An 18,606-nucleotide genomic window follows, 5' to 3' on the forward strand; every position below is an offset into this window, starting at 1 on the left:
AAAAAAAAAAAAAAAAAAAAAAGATGGTGCTCAGGTGCCTGAGCACCTTTCCTATTGGTGCAATCCAGTATTACCTCTGCCAAGGTGACCTGCATTGAACCCACAAAAATGAGAGCCTGAAATCCTGGCCCAAGGGGACATCCAAAGGACTGGGTGAGAATGAATCTGAAACCGTCCAGGCGATGCAGGAAATCAGGCGTGCCCGGGAGGGAGAAAGGTGGTCTGTGACCATGTTGCCAAAGCCGCAGTCGATCTTTGATAGACTTTTTGTCTTGGTGCCATTCCATAGGTCCCCTTCTGCTCCTAACTCCCTTCATTCCTTAAATTAATTTGCATTATTCCTGATTTACATTGGTGTGAATGAGAGAAGAATCAGACTCATGAAGTGCCAGTTCCCTGAATCGGCAGGTTTCTACAAAACTTCCTCGGGCATGGTAGTCAGCAAACTATTAAACCTCTGAAATCACCCATGGAAATAAGTCTCGTTCAGTAGAGGTTGGACAGATCCTAAGATTAGTCTTTCTACTTGTCTTCAGACCAGATCCACCAGACAGGGACAGCTGCAGCCGTGAAGTGTTTGACATCTGTTTCCCTCTTGGTGGCACTGCGCAATTGTGTTTTTGTAACAAGGAGGCAAAATAACCCCCCTTTGCTTCTAACAACACAGCACTTCTGGGAGATCCAGCGTGTTCTCCGAAAGCGTGACTGATAATTGTAATGCTCCGTTAGTATCTGGAGGAAAAGCCATGACTTTTTATGAAGGACCCAGAGGACAATTCTCCATCATTGCTTGTTTGCAGTTGCTATTTGCTTACACAAATATATGAAGCGCATCTCAATTTTCATGTTATGTGCAAACAAATCTTTTTAAGATGGCGTGTCGATACTGAGGGCTGCTTGCTGCATCGTGTTTCTTGCCTCCTTTTACTGCCAGCATAATGTTACCCTTAAGCTTGGAAAATGGGAGAAAAATATTTCTAATGTGCAGAGGATGAGTTTGGACTCGTACCCGGGGGTAATTCTGGAATAATGCCAGGGGGATCTACTGAAGGGAGAGGAGAATGATAGCGATATACCGTATCCCTGTGGTGTGTAAGGTTGCTTGTGAAATATGACATCCCTGCTTTGAAGAAGAGAGAGGAGCTGAGGACCCAATCCAGCTGATTCTTCTTGTATCATCACATCCATTCTTGTCTGAACTTAGACCTGGTGGAAGAGGTCAGACTGGCAGCCCCAGAGACACAATCCCCAACCAAATAGAGCAGGAAGGACTTAAACTCAGGTTCTTTTCCCCATCCCAGGAAAGGAAACTTATTGCTGGTTTGGGCATTTGTGCCTGCCGAAGATGTTGCTGCCCATCACTAGCTTTAAGGTCCAAATGAAGGGATGTGAAATGGAGGGACTGCAGTGCTAAGAGTACAAGGGCAGTGGGGAAACTGGCCTTGGGCAAGCTAAAAGATAGTGATATGGCTGCTAATCTCTACCAGTAGTCTGCTGTTTATGGATGCCCAAACTCTAGCTTTTCAAAGAGCCATTGGAAAAGACAGGCAGGTTTTTGGGTATTTAAGCAGCAAGCAGGGGTTTTGGGGAAGTGCTTTGGGATAGTCATGTAAAAGCCAGGATGCAATGGAACAAAAAGTCCGGGATTAAAATGCAGTAAATGGAGTTCGGTCAGCGCTGGTGCAATGGAGAATGAGCGCAGGGTCATGCCCACAATGACCTTTCTCATCTAAGAGAAACTCTTACCAGTGAAAGAGCACGATGAATGCTAGCAGGACAGTGTTCAGTCCCTGTGGTACCTCCCTCCAAGCCCAGCTCCCTGGGTCCCCCCCATCACAAGTGCCCACCAGTAAAAAGAAAACACATGGTCTGTCCTGTGGTCTGTCCTCTTGAAATGGAAACAAGGGACTTAAGTCTCCAGCTTCTCAATCCGATTTGTAGCTTTTCTTTCTGTCCAGAGACCAGGCCAGGGAGCTCCACATGCTGAATAAACCTGTTGTTCGGTATCAGTATTAACAGGCAGCACAATTGTAGTTTCCTTCCTTCTGCTCAGCACTGTGCTCTGCTTTGGGGTGACGGATCTCACTGCACTAGTCCGGAGGGCGGATGCCACTCAGTGTCTGGCTGTTTGGTTTGGCTTGTGGGAATCTATTGCTCCATGTGCCTGCACACAAGTGTTCATATACACTGCATTTTTGAATTTCAGCCAGAACTAGCCAGATACTAATTTAGTGCCTTATTTGCATCATCTGATGGAGATGGAAGCCTGTGTTGTGGCTGAGCAGAAGGCTGGCTGCTCTTTCTAGCAGCTGGATTGCTCCCATCAGCGAATGCCAGCTGCATGCACACACCTCTTCAGCTGTGGATTTCAGAGTCTTTTGCAAAGGGTGGGAAATGTCCCCCCCTCACTGCTGGAGAAATGCAGGGCCTGTCTGCAAGAAGCTGAAGAGGGGAGCAGTTTGACAGTGCACTAGTTACTCTGTTCTCTCTCACCACGTGGATGCTCTAGTCTGGTGTGCACTGCAGGCAGTTCCCTCTGCTCTGAAAACAGAGTAAACTCCCTCTCACCTACCGGGGGGAGTGAGCATGGAGTGGTGTGCATGTACTGGATTCGGTCCTGCCCCTCAGTAAGAGATCCACACAGGTCACAGCCTGCATTGCACACAGCTGCTTGTCAAAGTACCAGCCCTGCTACTTGGACTCCAGCCCTAGGAAAGTGGTAGGTAGCAACCTGTGGTCTGTCACCTACCGTTCTCTGTGCTGTCTCTTTACGCCAGCAGTGTCCCTTGCTGTCCAACTGTGTCTTTTCCCATCCCAAAGCTGCGGCTGCCACCTAGCGGTATGATCAATAGGACAGTTAGAAGGAGCACCCTAGAGTTGAGAGGGAATTGAAGCATAGGTGCCAAGTACGTGGGGGCCAAGGGCAGGGTGACCACATGTCCCTAATTGGGCAGGACAGTCCTGAAATGGGGACATCAAGTCCCGGTCCTGGATGGCATGACTTTGAGACAGAATTTGTGCTGGATTCCTAGCACTGTGCAGTGATCCAGGTTTTTCGTTCACCATGGAAAAATACGGGAAATGGCAGGTTTCCCTTTGCGGACTGGCAGAGCTCGAGGCTGCGGGGAGCGGGATGCAGGGGGTGCCAGGTGCATGTGTGCAGGCACGTACATGCACGTGGCCAGGAATACAGCTCCCCCCGCTGCCTGCAGGTAAGTCTATGGGGGGGCAGATTGAGGCCCCCATGGTGAGGGAAGAAGTGGGGCAGGGGCTGGGCCTGGGGGTGCTGCCTAGCCAGGGCAGTGCGTGGGACCCGGGGCCAGGGCAGGAAGCGGGACAGAGCCATGGGTAGTTTGTCCAGGGGGCAGAGGTGGAGAAGAGTGGCTACCTGCCACGGCGTGCACCCCCAGGGAGGGAGGTATACAGGGTAGGGCACATGACCACAAGATTTATGCATAGGACGGGGTGGATGCGGGCTGCCTGCTACAGCCTTGGGGATCCCCATCCTGCTGCCCTCCCCTGGGACCCCATGCTGGCTGTGCCGTCATGGCAAGGCACCCCTTGCCCACCTGGCAGCAGCAGGGGTGGTGGCACTGAGTTGTGCTCCCCGGGTAGCAGGGTGGGGAGCCCACATCCACCCCTGCGGGCTCCACTCAGCTCTGCTCTGGCTGCGCCACGGCCGGGAGAGGGGGTGTCATCTTGGGCCTCCCACCCAGCAAAAATAAAAGTCAGCACCTATGACCTCAAGATTCATTTAGGCTGATCCCTGCATGGATGCGGGATACTCTGTTTCTTAGCCATCCCTGGAAAATGCTTCTCCAGCCTTGTCAACACCTCCGGTGAAGGCACTTCCCTGGGCAGCTGGCTCCATCATCCCGCTGTTCCAAAAGTAAGGCAGTGGTTTTCTGAGACCGCATCTAAGTCTGCTTTCTGTTGCAATGTAAGCCCCCTGCTTTACGTCTTGCTCTGTGCCATGGAGGAGAGCTGCTGTGCTTCCTTGTCTTTAGGATAGCCTTTCAACTGTGGAAACTGCTCCTTTCTTCTCCAAACTAAACAGCCTGGTTCACTCTGCCTCTCCTTGTACAACCGGTATGTAATCCTCTTTGCTGCTCCCCTCTCCATCTTTGCCACTTTCTCTGCATCCTGAGTCAGTAACAGCAAGGAGTTAGGGATTTATATATAGATGTATATGTATATGTATGTGTATATATGGAGTTAGGGATTTATATATATAATTTGTATCCAAGGTCAAATTAGCCAAAACTAAGTTCAAATCCAAGAGTCCAGAACCATAAGTGGCCCTACTACCAGCAAACATCCTCCACCTACGCCTGGGGCTTCAGATGTTTCCAAAACCTTTGGCGGGCATCCTCTGTGTCCAAGAAGGCAGTTTTCCTGAGCCGCCTCACAGAACTGCTCTTCTAATGTGGTTCAGTACTGGCCGAGGTGCAGAGGCTTTAAGCCCAGTTTATGGAAATGGGAGGCTCCTCCCTTGCTTGCTCCAAGGGCCTTATGGCTAAAGGCAAGCAAAACTAGGGGCCATGTGAACCCCAAGCCTCCAGGCTTGGGCCCGCAAGCAAGGAGTTAGGGATGAGCTAGTAGTTGACTGATTGCTGCAGCTCCTGTCATTACTGGAATGACAATTATTTCCCTCTCTGTAGTGGTCTTTCATCCAAGGATCGGCAAGCTGTTTACACCCATGAATAGATGAATGCTCCCAGCAGCCCAGGCAGTAATTACCAGGACATCCACTCTTTTCAGATGGACAAGGGCTGTCAGGCTCAGAAAGTTGGAGAGCCTGACTGTAGCTGGCACATGGCATCTATCACTGCAATGGGAATTAACCCACTTCTCCATCATGCTGTAATCTCCACCCTGCTCTTATTGGCAGTCACTCATTTGTCTCTGCCACGAGAGCGAGAGGGAAAGCACAACTGCACGCCCAGGTCGGATGTGGTCTGTTCCAAAGACTTATGACTTGTGTCTGGTGGAAGATGGGACCCACCTCCAGCCAGCGCCACCGCAAGCAAACTGGCCAGTGAGGCGCAGATCCTTCAGGGTGTTTACAGAACTCAATGGGAGGGAAGTACCTGCTTGTTGGGTCTGGGCTGAAAATCCTTCACATCACAGATTCACAGAAGTTTAGGGCTGGAAGGGACCTCGTGAGATCATCTGGTCCAGCCCCCCCTGCTCTGGCCACAAAAGACTGCTGGGGTCAAATAACCCCAGCAAGGTGTGCATCCAGGCTCCTTTTCACCATCTCCGGGGTAGATGCCTGCACCACCCTCACTGGGAGTCTATTCCAGAGTCTGGTCACACGAACCGTGAAGAAGTTTTTCCTTATATCCAGTCTGAAACCTTCTCCTAGGAGTTTGACCATTGCTCCTCATTTGCCCCTGGGGTGCTTTGGTGAATAGTTGTTCACCAAAAGCTGCCACCAAATCCCCTCGAAGACTTCTCTTTTCTAAGCTGAGTATTTCCGTACCTGTCAGCCTTGCCTTGTATGGCTTGCTCTTCAGTCCTCTGATCATACGAGTGGCTTTTCTCTGGGCTCTCTCAAGCTTCTCCACGTCCTTCTTGAAGTGCGGCGCCCAGAACTGCAGCAGTGCTCCAGCTGCGGCCTGACCAACGCCGAGTAGGGCGGGAGAATAACTCCCTTAGTTTTGCTTGAGATGCATTGGTTGATGCATGCCAGTGTACTGTTTGCTCTGCTAACTGTAGCGTCACGCTAGTGGCTCGTATTCATTTTATGTTCAGTTATGAGCCCCAGGTCCCTTTTGGACATGGCGCTAGCTAGTGTAGCACCACCAAGCCTGTGAGTTTGTTGCAGATTTTACCTCCCCAGATGGAGCACTTTATACTTCTCAGTGTTGAATTGCGTCTGGTTCTGGTTCGCCCATCTAACTAAGCTGTCTAGGTCTGCCTGGATCATCAGCCTACCCTGAGGCTGGTGAGCCAGTTGGAAGGGATGAACAAAAGGAATGAGCAAGTGCCTGGGACCATGGGGAAGGAAACCGTGCTTACGTTTCCCTTGGACTCTTGCTCCTGAGGGACGTGTCCAGGGAGGGAGCTGGAGTGACAGAACCAGGCAGGGACATGCCAGCAGGACAGGGCAGGGTATGCTGCAGCAGCAGCACTGCAGACCTCCCTGCAGCCTCCCCTTTGACTAGGGGGATCCCTATACTCCCATGAACTGGATGGTGCAGAGCCTGCACTCGCTTCGGTCTCCTGGGGAGGGAAAGCAGCAATGCCAAGTGGGGAGTTTGGACACCCAGCCACCAGTCCACCAGACAGCTCTGGAGACACGAGCATAACCATGATTTGCCAAGTTGCTACCCTGCAGAGCAAGAGCTGGACTGACCAGGACCCTCCTCAGTCATTCATATGTGCTCATACATGTGCGCACACACGCTTTGCAGCCAAGACACTGGATTTTTCTATTTTGCCCCTGCCAACAGGCAGTCCAGGCATTGGCTGCTCACCCCCACATCTGTTCCCCTTGTCGACCACAACTCCTTTCCTTCTGCTGCTCCTCAGCCCACATGCCTCAGGCTTCGAACTCAGAGGATAAGTCTCTGCAGGAGCTGGGCCTGGCTTCCCTAGAAGACGCCCTGCTGCAGGACAAGCCTCTGGTTGAGAAGCATCCCAGCACCTGCCCCTTTAGGACAAAGAAATGTATCCATCCTCAGCATGTGGCATCCCACAAACCCTCCAAACACATTGCGGTGTTACCTCAGCCTGGCCTTGGTGACACAGAACCAGCAAATCCATGCACTGAATTTATGGGCACATGTATTTCACATGCATGGGATACAGCAGCGTCATTCAGCTAAGGAGTCGTGACAGGCCTAGGATGTTGGTGTGACAGACTGGACCGTCCAGCTGGCAGTAGCATTCAAGAGGCAAGGCAAATAGGCAGAGGCAGTCCCTAGTAGTCACCCCTTCGCACGCGCTGCAAGGCTCAATGTGACATATGGATCCTCCGTACCCAGTCAGCCCACCCTGAGCAGCTCCCCATACCAGCACTGTGCTTGAGTGTGCAGGGAAAGCTAGCAAGGGCACAGCACTCAGCCAGGGGGAGGTGGCTGGTTCCTTCATTTTAAAACCCTTCTGCTTGAGGGCACAAAAAGCTCTTCTCCCAGAACCCCCCCCCCCAAGTACCAGCCTAGTATAAGTCATGCCCATCTGGACTTCTGTACAGGGTTTTCAGGTGCACGCACAGTGCCGCACTAATGCAGCCGCGCTGCTTCCAGCTTGGGAGCTCCCAAGGAACAGATACAGCCTTGTCTCTGCATGGCATCAGCTTGTCTGAGCGCAGCAGAGCGTCGGCTCGCAGAACAGGGGCAGGGCAGAATGATGGGAGCTTTTTAGCACGTTTGCTAAACTAGGTTTTGCACAGCCGGTTATCGCACGTTTGGAAGTTGTCGTGCAAAACTGAAAGCTTGCCCTTGCTACCCATCGCTAGCAAGCGCCATTCAGAGGTGAAGCGTGCGTGTTGCTGCCATCTGCTGGAAAGAAACAGCTGATCAGCAGCAGCTCTCACGGGCTTGCAGGTGGAGACAGGCCTTTAGCCTAAGTGCTCTTATATAGCTAGGGAAGGAGAATCGGAGTCCTGTGTCTGCCTTTGCAATGCACAATGGCCACAAGAGGGCCCTGACATTTCTAGGAGCCTGTGGATTTGTTTCAACACAGCAGCCAGTGATTCAGGTCTCTGCAATGCTCTCTGACTGCTCAGTTTTCCTTTTTGTCACTGATTTCCTTTCAGAGGAATGGGCAATAAACTAGGGCGAAGAGCCCCTATGCCGCCTCTGTCCCAGCAGGTCTTTGACACCATTTCAAAGAGTCCTTCCTCGAGGATATAATCTGGCTTGACCCATTAGCCAGTGCCGAGGGCAGGTAGGAAAGGATGGGGCAGAGAGAGGATTTGATGGCGAAGAGGTGGAATGACATGACTCTGTAGGTGTGAAGAGGAAGGAGTGTTTAATCCCCGTGAAGACATCAATGCAGAAAGAGTGGGTCAGTTCTAGACACAAGGCAGGTGGATACCCTGCACAAGGGTGCTGGGAGCGGAGAGAAGAGGCAGCTGAATGCAGGTAACAAGGAAGGAGGGGAAAAATAAGCAGTGCACACAGCAAAAGGGGTCCTAACTCATGAACACAGGATGATGCCACGTATGAAGCTGCCGTGGGGCAGTGTCTTTTTCTTCCAGAGGCCAGAGGGACTTTAGTCAAGTCATACTCCTGGTACGTGCTCCTGGACAGGTGTGACGTTTGAAGTGCTCCAAAGTACTCCAAAAACCAAGGGTGATGATGTGCGTGCTTGCAGAAGCATTTCAAAAATGGCCAAAGTGCATCCTGAAATGTCTACGTGGCTCAGTGGTCCTCCAGCATCCCCCAGTGCACCACTCCCAACAAGCCAGCACTGTGGGAGACAGGGAGGAGCAAGGTGGACAGCCGGCGAGCACTCTCCTGTCCGCAGGAACTGCTGCAGCCCAGAGGCGTGTGCAGGGATGCCTGCTCTCTGGCCCCCTGGCTGGAGGGCTGCACTGTTTCATGTGTTCGTGGCCATTTTAAAGTGCGTCAAGGGTAAGGGGCGCATGCCTACACAGCACTGAATTTGAAGTGCTCTGAAATGCCGCGTGCTTGAAGCGTGTGCCTGTCTATGGCGTGTGACACTAGACTGCACGGATTTCTTCACATCTGGTTTCCCCACCAGCACCCCAATAACAGAGGCTTTAACCCCTGCCTTGCCCTTGCAGAAAGCAAAGCGAAGCACTATGACAAGTGTTTCATGAAGCTAAAAGCAGGAGGTACAACCACCAGTGATTCGAGAAAAGTAATACACTGTGCTTCCCCTGTTTTCACGAAGCCGGTACCACCTCAACCAGGCACTTGAGAAGAGGATCAATGGCAACTGGAATCTGTCTCCAGCACCACTCCTCCTGAGACACTCATGGGGGTCTCCCCCCATCCGATGACGTCTCCTCTCAGCTCATTGCGTTTGCATAGAGCAAGTGCTCGAACGTCGGCGTGACTAAGAACCTTGTTCCAGAGGTTCACATGGCTCATCCGGCCTATGAACCTGTTGGAGAAGATCCCAAGAAGATTGTCTCTGTCCTTCCCGAGGACAAGGGTCCCTCCAGCCTGGGTCGCGTACCCCTTCTGGATACTCTTCTCCCTCCCTACTGCTCCATTAATCCACAGATCTGCTGTCCCAGAGTGGGATGTCCAGGATACACAGTAGTGGAGCCACTCCTCAGACCTATGGTGCAGGAAGAAGTTAATAAAATGGCCCCCAACCCACAGCCCCACGTCTGACCCCACGGTCACCACCAGCTCATTGTCTCTCTCTGGGGTGGAATAGGAGAGAACCGTCTGACTCCCACGGTTCTGGGTTTGGATCCAGAAGCACAGGGTGAAGGACTGCAGCACCATGGCACGGAGGGGCCGGATATTCACGTAGCTCTCGATGTTGTCAGCAGGGAAGAAGAACGCTGGGAAAGCGCTAGATTGAGCACCTGAAATAACCGAGCAAGGGGCAGTCGTTACATATCCTTAAAGGCTCCCTGTGCTACAAGGTATGTTAGGGGACAAGACTAGGGCCTGACCTACAAGCTGTCGGGAGGGACAGTCTTGTGAAAACGTAAGCCAGTGACTCGGGAGTTGTAGTCCTGACTGTCTTGCTGCCTTGCTTTGAGCAGGTGAGTGAGCTCCCTCTCCGGCTGATGACAACGTATGCTATAGGGATGCCATACGTTTTAGCTCTTTAATGTTTGAAAAAACATAACGTGCTGAACTTTGGAGACGGAAGAGCAGAGCGTTGTTGCTGTCTCTCAAAACTTCATCTGGACCAGACAAAGGACCGGGTTCTACTCTCTTATGTCCATATAGTGTCCGCTGACATTTTAAGGCAGCCAGGACAGAGCAATTCTTAGGTCCTCGGTTCAGGGACATAGGGAGTGATTTCCTGTGCAAATGAAGCTCTCAGAAATAATAAGCAGGTGCTCATTTCTTACCTGTCAGGTGCACTCCCCCCAACAGATGTTTCTTCACGTCCTGGAGCAGAGCCTGTATTTGCTCCAGTTTCAAGGTGAGGTCTTCTGGGTGACACAGTTCTAGAGCAATGAAACAACAGCATTTGCAACCAGATCCACAGGTAACGGGGGGACGTTTGTACACGCCACAGGGACACTTCTGGGCCTTCCTAATGCTGGAAACACTGGGGAGTCTCTCTGTTGCGCAGGACCTGCCTCCTGTACAGGGCGTGTTGGGGAATCTCATTGAGGGAACACAGCAGTTGCTGCCCACATGGTCTTTGTCAAATTTTAAGGGAACTACAGTGCAACAGCAACCATGCAATGGGAAGCCAATTTCTGCTCCCACCGATGTCGATGAGAGCTTTGCCACCAGTCTTCCTGGGACCACAATTGATCCTCTTGCCTACCCTGAACCCATGCTCCGTTGCCCATCATTTCTCCTGTTGCATGAATGCTTCTTTCTGTTCATTTCTTTCCTGGCCTCAGCCTCACCTGGAGACAACCCCACCCCTCGCCCCCATGTTACCTGGCTCCACTTTAGCTTTGAAGGAGGATTCCACCACTCTGTCGTTGAGGGGCTGTGCGTGCCGGTAGTCGTTTCGCAGGGTGTTGTTTTGCCAGTCCAGCAAGGTGTTCTCCAGCAGCTTAATCTTTAAGCAAGACACAGCACAGGAAACAGAGGGGAAATGGATAGATGACTTTTAAAAAGCAAACTACCCTCATCAGACAAGTGGCTCATGAGCTGCAGATCAGACCCGACACTTGATTGGCAGAACTGAATTGAGACATTGCATGTCACGATAGAGTGGCATTAGCAAGGCAAAGAAACAAAAGAGTAGAACAGCAGGGAAGCCAGGAGCTAAATCTGCCACTGGCCAAAGGAGCTGGAGGAGGAAATTGTTGTGAGCACCTGCCCATCACTATCCACGGGGGCGAATTTTGCAATTCCTCCTATTGTGTTGCTTGACCACAGCTATCTCTGTCTCTCAGCTTCCCCCATTAGAATGAACAGCCGCCTGTTTCAGATGCAAATCCACCTTGCTCACCACCAACAGAGCCTCTTCACTCATTTTTTCCTGCCTTAAAGAGGCTGCAGGCAACATTATTCATCAAAGGAAAATGATGATCCATCAATCAAAACCCCCTTATTCTTTCTTTCTTTCTTTTTTTTGGTTTTCCTTATTTTGGGTCTCTGTCCCTCACTAAATCCTACTTTTTGGACCTTGGTGAGGTACAATGACAGGCAGAGGCTCGTCCTTCCTAAGAGGTTCTGATTGCTGTTTGAAAGGACAACGCATCCATGGTCACCCATGGACTTCCTTGTGTTCAGGATTAGGAACCTGGAACAACTCAGGTCATGTCTAAGGCCTGGGCTAGAGTGTAGATCAGTGGTTTTCAACCTTGTTTCATTTGCAGACCTCTTAAAAATTTTGAATAGAGGTGCAGACCCCTTTTGATTTGTAAGTGTAGGCATTCACATAGTTTTGATTGATTATAGTCATCTTTTGTGGACCCCTTAGATGCAGTCTGCAGACCGCCAGGGGTCCATGGACCACAGGTTGAAAACCACTGGTCGAGACCCACCACATAGCCCAAGCCGGCAACTGGCCATTAGCTGAAATTAGCTCATCTATTTATACAGTGCACATGCAAACAAGAGAAAATGGATTTTCCCAAAATACCAGTCATTATTCTGTAATTACCATAATCTGGCCAGAGGCTTCATGACACTTCTTTTCTTGCGGTAAAGACAGTCTTTTCTTGTGGTAAAGACTCTGTCTCAGCAGCTTGGCCTGCTTTAGTCTGGGCTTTCCTGCCACTTTATTTTTGTAGGGCTCCTTCACTAGTGCCTTTAACTGAACAGGGGCCTTATCAACAATGGCAGCTATGCTCTGGAGCTGCAGAGATCTTAACTGAAACCCCTCTTGCTGCCATGCATCTGCAGCCGCTCTTGTGCAGTTGGGCAGGGAAAGGGAGAGAACAGGCTCTGCATCTCCTTATGTCGGACCTACATTTGGTCTACAAAATTGAAACTATAGAGGATGTTGCCATCACCCTAATGCCGGGGCTGACTTGTGCTGTGTGGACATAGGGCTGGCAAAGTTCACAGCGGCAGAGGGAATGACAACAGACGGTCTCTGATTCCAACAGGGACAGTCAGGCCGTGCTATTAATGGCTGCTGAGGTTCATTTCATTCCCACCTATAAATAATAAATCAGGGGAGCTGCTCTGCCAGCTGTAGTCAAAATGAGGGTTAAGAACATTCAGCCCAATCCTAGTAACGTGGTGCAAGGCTCGGTGTCCCCACCTAGCACTGCTCTCAGATGCTTAGGTGCTTTTTCTAACTATTTTACAGATAAAGAAACTGAGGCTCCAGGAAGTGAAGGCCTTGCAGAGAGTCTGTGGCAGAGCTGGGACGAGATCCTGGAAGGCTGGAAAGAGCGAGTGATTCTCTCAGTGCTCCATGAAGCCGGTAAGCAGTTTTACCATTGTACAGACTGAGCAACTTAGGTGCACTGGGTGGATTTCAGTGCTGGTCAAGACACACAAAGCTGAACTTGGCTCAGAGGGGACAGGGGTCTTACCCCTCTTGACCTTGCACTGAGTTAGCCCCTGATCAGGGCAAAAACTGGTTGCTCCCTGCACCGTGCTCCGGCCTTGGGCTGGCCCTATGTCTATCAAGCAGCATTACTAGCTTTGTTCATAGCCTTCGGTCAATAAGACAGCAGGCACCCTGCCTCCTGCACAATCCATCACAGATCTGCCCCCCTGGGCTCCAGTGCTAAGCAACAGGCCTAGCACTACCTGGGCCATCCCAATATCCTGTGTAGCCAAAAAGGGGGAAGGAGGCAAATGTCTGCTGCTCTCCCAAGAATCCAGGAGAGAGGGAAGGAAGGAAAAATGCTGTATCCACTTATACGTGGCCACAGCTAATGGCTATAGCATGGGCCTGGAGTTCAGCCCACAACATGGGATTAGTGCTGTTCTAGCTATGGTGGCAGTGCTATGGTAGCCAGGCCCCATGGCAGAGACAGCCCCACTAACACAGATGAATACCATGATCTTGGGCACATTATTTACTCTCAGTGCCTCGATTTCCCACCTGTAAAACAAGGATGGCACTACTGCTCTGTCTTGCACAGTTTGGGGCGGTGAGCCTTAACTCACTGCTGCCTCTGCAGAGCTTTGACTTCCTTGGCTGGAAGGTCGTACGTCCAGGAGCGAGCATCATTTTATGGCATCACCGCTCCGTTGAGATCCCCTGTGATGTCACTCAGTGACCAAATGCCCGACAGACATATGCCTCCCCAGGACCCTGCTGCATTGAGGACAGTCGGGAAATCACCAGAAAATGGAGAGGGGAGGTTGGGGACAAACGCGAAGGAGGAGAAGTGATGTACAGCCACCAACAAGTGAGCGTTACCTGTGTGGGTGACAAGATGATGGGAGAATCAAAGACGGTCCAGATGACGCTCTCAGAGCATGGCGGTGTAGTCAGTGAGCCTGGGTACCTGTAGAAGTGCGAGAGATTTTCCGGCAGCATGCCCCGGACGTCCAGTGATGTGAGCCTCATGGATTGCCCTGGGCGGGGGATGTGGAAACAAGGGGCAGATGGTAAGTGCCGGAGGAAAAGCACAGTGGGGCCAGAGTACTTCTCCACGAGGTAAGCCTTGAGAAGCCGCTTCCCCAAGTACCAGGAGATCTTGCCAAGGGCAAAGGAAAGGGACCGTAGACATCTCCACACAGCACATCACAAAGCCCTGCACACAACCAAGCTAGCTCAGGTGCCAGTAGGACAGACAGTCACGTGGCCTTACACATGAGAGTGAACACAGGTGGGGGAGTGCCACATTCACGCAGCTAGACTGCCCCTCGCACCTGAGCTAGCTCCTACTTTACAGGGCGCTGCCTCGTGCCGTGGTCCCTGTGTGCTGCCGTACCGTAAACCATTCTCAGTAACAGCACCTGACAAGGATGGGCTGCAGGATTAACACGCCTTCCCAACTCTGGACGCCTCAGTGGTGGCGAAGCACCATGGAAAGGCCAAGCACAATTAAGAAGAGAATTTTTTTCTATGGTTGGGGTCATCCCAGCTCCCCATAAATAGCCCAGGATGGATTTTGTGTGCACTGAGTGACACTAGCATTTGCTGGAAAGACCTAACTGCACTGGCGACTTTGTGTGCCGGGGGGATCTGCAGCAGAGCTGGCTGCCCAGCTGGAGAGTCCAGCTTGGTGTGCTCAGGGTTGCTCAGCACTTGCAGTAGCCAGGTTTTTCTGAGCTGCTTCAGGCAGAGTTTTGTTAGCCTCTAAATGCCCAAATGGCTTCTACCCTGCTGCACAAGTAAGGTTTCTAGCGTTTACAGCTTACCGTCCTGCTCCACATGCAATGTGGAGGCATGAAGCAGCGTGACTACTGAGCATGTGGAGCAGGCTGCGTGCTGCCGAGGCAGGTGTGTGGCCCCATACTCGCATACTCTGGGCAAGCATGTGTCCTGAAATTATGCCCAGCAAAGCCCCTGACTAGCGGGTGGAAGATGATGGATGACCAAAGCCCTCCCAAGTTTTTAGCTCCAGTAGTGAGTGGTTAGAGTGCCCCCAAGGCCTCCCTTGCTTCGTCTCAGCACCCAGACTGAGCCGCCTCCCCAGCTGGCCTCAGGAAGCTTGCCCTCTCTGCAGCTGAAAGAGAGATGTGGGCCCAGGCAAGCTGCAGGTGCGTGGTCTTCAGTGTGGGGATTGCTCCTCTAGAAGGGAGAAATCCTTGGGGTCTAACCTGGCCCCTGGTTCCCAGTGGGGTAAAAGCTTCCCCATGGCTCTCCGCCCATTGACTCCAGGGCAAGGTGCAGTGGCACAGCTTCGAGAGGAAGGCTGGGGGAGCAGATGTGTAATGCTTGATCTGGGGGCTGATGCCTACAGCACTCTGCTGAGAAATCAGAAAGCCACAGAGTCAAACCCTATTGGGTGCGGAGGGCCTAGACCCTGGGTGTCCTACTTCTCTAACCCTTCAGTTAGTGGGTAAAACACGGGGGAAGAGGTGCTGGCTTTTTCTGGGCCACGATTTAGCGTAGAACTAATGTTCAGGCACATACAGACAGAGCCTGCCCGACCAGAGCACAGCCTACTGCACATGCTCAGGAGCCATTTGCACACTTGTGTGTCCTCACTGCATGTGTAAGAAGGTTGCAGACTCTGCCTAAGTGCAGAAGCTGGCCGTTATGTGGCCGGGTGAGTGCCATTTGGGCATGTGAAATGAAATGGGGTTCTGCCTTATATTTTCTCCGATCCAAGAACTGAGGTTGGAGGGGGAATCTCCTTGTTTTACTGCCCGCAGCAACTCTCGTGATAAGAGCAGGGGCATCCTGCATAAGGATCCTTGTGTCTGGGGTTCACAGGAGTGATGCCTCCGAGGTGCGGGGATATAGCATGGCTGAGGATGCCTAGTTATGCAGCGCTGCTTTGGTTTTAACGTAAGTGCAGCAAGCTGCCCAGCAGCCCGCCCTTTTCTCAGCAACAGCCACAGCATACAGGGTAGTTGGTGAGCCAACAAATGGGGCTGCCTGAGGCTTGTAAACTGCAAATGAACTGGAACAGCCGTAGCAGCTGGGGCTTGCTGGCTGAGTCAGGGCCCTGGCGCTGTCATGCAAGAAGAGGACATGCAAGAGCAGGCTATATTTGGATGTTTCAGGGACTGCCTAAGCTAGTGCCAGCTGCTGGAAAGCTGGGGCCTGCTGCTTCGGAGGTTGTGTCCTCTTGAAACGGTCACCGGGCCCATTCTTCCAAAAAACACGCTCCGGCAGAGCTAGGAACTAACTGAAAAAAATCAGAGGGTATTTTCCTGGGGATCAGACTGGGTGATTTACAGTGGCTCTTTCTTCGCCTTATATTTCTGAGACCCTACATCTACAGCATCTCAGGCCATCTACCAGTCAAGCTTGGTCAGGTCTGACCCTAATCAGTCCTCTCTTCTCTCCTTGGGCTCGGGCTGCCTTCATCAGCGCTTGCCCCACCCAGCATTCGTGGGCACCGGCATCCCAGACCCCAGGAACGGAGGGGGGAGGAGGGCGCAGGGACTTACCTGCATATCTGATTTTGGCCAGGTTGGAAATGAATTTGCTGTAGTAGGTGTTCTCAAAATGTCCGTCCTAAAAGGAGAGGAGGGGCGGGTGAATGATGTGCGGTCAGGTCTTACCCCTCCGCTTGGACAGTTCGGCTTGGGAGATTCATTGCTGCTGGAACCCTTTTGAGCATGAGGAAGGGGAAACGGAGGCACAAAGATGCCACAGCTGATAGTTTTAAACTTGGGAACCTGAAGTTGGACATGCACGTAGCTAGCCGAATGCGTGTGCCCGAGTGAGTGATGTGGTTGTCGGAGGTACCGAGCATCTACAGTCCTTGTTGGCTACTCTAAAGATTTTGTGGGTACTCAGCACCTCTGAAAAATCAAGCCCGTTATTTCAGTGTTTCAGAGGTGAGTTAGAAGCCCACCACTGGGAAAGTCTGACCTGAAGTCGCACGGTCTCTCTTGGCCTAAATAAATCACCTAAAATCAGCAGACAAAACCCGGGAGTCCCAAGCACTGAACCCCGCTCCCCTCCCAGAAGGGCCAGTGGAAGGAAGGACCATCCCCACCGCTGTTCTCTAATCTGTCATGAAAGGGGAAAGCTCTTGAGGGCACGAGCTGCCTCCTTATGATGTGTGTGAACAGCATCCAGCACCAAGGAGCTCCGTTCTCAGTTGGGCCTCGCAGGGGCTACTGCAATGTGAGCAATACAGCCCCATGCCTGTTCTCCCCCCCGTGACCTACCACGTATAGGAAAGCGAGCACAGCCAGCCCGTTCGGCTTGTCTTTTGCTTCTTCAAAACTTGAGTAGTTGCCAGAGTTGTAATGGACAATGTGCAGCTGCGGGGACAAAATGGGGTCAGTCAGAGAATTGGGACTGATGCTTTCACCACCATCAGCTCTTGAAGGAACAGTCCCGGGCTGAAGAGCTAATCGGTGCCCCAGGTTCTCCAGTGTGCCTGCATCTGTGTGAGCATGAAGCCAGGGCTGACTTTGGTTTGCAGCCTGCTTGCGTGATGGGGCTTGCACAGCTCTGGCTGGAGAGGTGGTATAGTCCACCAGGGCCATACGTGGGTTCTTGGCTCGGCCTGTTGTGTGACTTTGGCTTCTTCGCTTCATCTCTTCTGTCTCTTCTCTATTCAAGCCATAAGCCCTTTCAGTCATGACCTGTATCTTACTGCGTTTGTACAGAGTATGATGAAGTGAGCTCAGGCTCACAAAAACTTATGCATCTTGGATTTAGCTAGTCTATAAGGTGCATCTCTACTCTGCCTTCTGCCTGACTTTAGACTACCATGGCTAAAGTAACTACCTCTCTCTGCACAATACAACACTTGCCTGGCACAATAGGCTCTAGGTTCTACTCAAATGCAGATCGTAGCAGCTGGGCTTATATTCTTCTGCCTGTTCCTCCCTTTCCTCCTCCACCAAAGCTGCTAGCTGAAGGTGCAGTCCAACTGTTAATGCCAAAAGACCCTTCTGTGTATATTGCCTGCTCAGCTAAAACTCATGAACGGCTGCCAGCAAGACCGTGCGTAGCAGCAAGCCTGAATTTGGTCCGAGTGCAGGAAAGAGAAGCCCAAAGGTAACCATGATTCCCTCTTTGCTGTTAAGAGAGAAAAGGGGGAGGAGAGGCGGGGAACAGATCTGACACCCCTGGGTACAATGAAGTATGTCGGCAGGTGGAGGAAACAAACACTTTGGGATTGAACTGAAGCCCACAGGACTCAATAGGAGCCTTTGCTTTAGTTTAAATATTAGGGAAGGAGAACGAGCTCCTGTCAATCAACCTTTTGCTAACTGTGCAGCTGCAAGTATCAGGGAGACGAGAGCATTTTTGTCCCTCTGGCTTTCTAGGTGCAGGTTCTCTGCTGCATGTGACCCTATATGACAGAGTCAGGCCATTCCCTTCTCTCAATTGAACTGTAGCTAAGTGGACCCCCAGGACAAACTGCTAAGGTGGAGATGCATTTCTTCCACATCCCAGAGCACGCACGAGCTTTAGGCTGACAAGCGTGGGCAAGGAGCAGCCAGGCAGAAGATGGTGAGTCTATTCATCAAGGAACCTTTGAATCAGGGATGTTTTATCATCTGGGGCAGGGTTTCGATTGCTGAGCACAGCCTGAGAGAGCTCTGAGCAGTGAAATACTAGAGCTTTTCACTCCTCTGTCTCTTATCTTTCTTACAAGAACCCCCAGCTCGGTCCTCACCCAATTAGTCTGTCGCAGACAATGGCTGTGACTCAAATATCAGGCCAGACTCAAAGCTGTGCATTGCAACAGTAATGCCAACTCTCATGAAAAAAATCCCAGGACTCCTGATTTCCAGGTCAAATTAACTCTGACTCATGATCTCCTGATAAGAAAAAATCCTGAGATTTGATCTCTCTCTGGTGCACGTAGCGAGTGGCAAGCTGGTAAGTCTGTGGAAGGGAAGGGGCAGGGGGGAGAGGGAAGGGGCGGTATGAAGGCCCCCATGGCGAGAGAGGGAGTGGGGCAGGGGCTAGAGT

General features: G+C 51.6%; 1 protein-coding gene across 1 annotated transcript in view; it reads right to left on the reverse strand.

Moving 5' to 3' along the window:
• Positions 1-6,762: 6,762 nt before the first annotated feature.
• The window catches only part of CA6 (carbonic anhydrase 6), a 20,710-nt gene continuing 8,866 nt past the window's right edge, over positions 6,763-18,606 (reverse strand). The window contains exons 5-10 of the mRNA XM_019511780.1: positions 16,842-16,937; positions 16,113-16,179; positions 13,462-13,619; positions 10,563-10,686; positions 10,016-10,114; positions 6,763-9,517 (exon numbers count right to left, since the gene is read on the reverse strand). Of these exons, the coding sequence (XP_019367325.1) occupies positions 8,904-9,517; positions 10,016-10,114; positions 10,563-10,686; positions 13,462-13,619; positions 16,113-16,179; positions 16,842-16,937 (1,158 nt within the window). The 3' untranslated portion in view covers positions 6,763-8,903. The remainder of the gene's footprint in view (positions 9,518-10,015; positions 10,115-10,562; positions 10,687-13,461; positions 13,620-16,112; positions 16,180-16,841; positions 16,938-18,606) is intronic.

This window comes from Gavialis gangeticus, unplaced genomic scaffold (assembly GCF_001723915.1).
Source record: "Gavialis gangeticus isolate Ggan-Ray unplaced genomic scaffold, GavGan_comp1, whole genome shotgun sequence".
Classification (NCBI taxonomy): domain Eukaryota; kingdom Metazoa; phylum Chordata; order Crocodylia; family Gavialidae; genus Gavialis; species Gavialis gangeticus.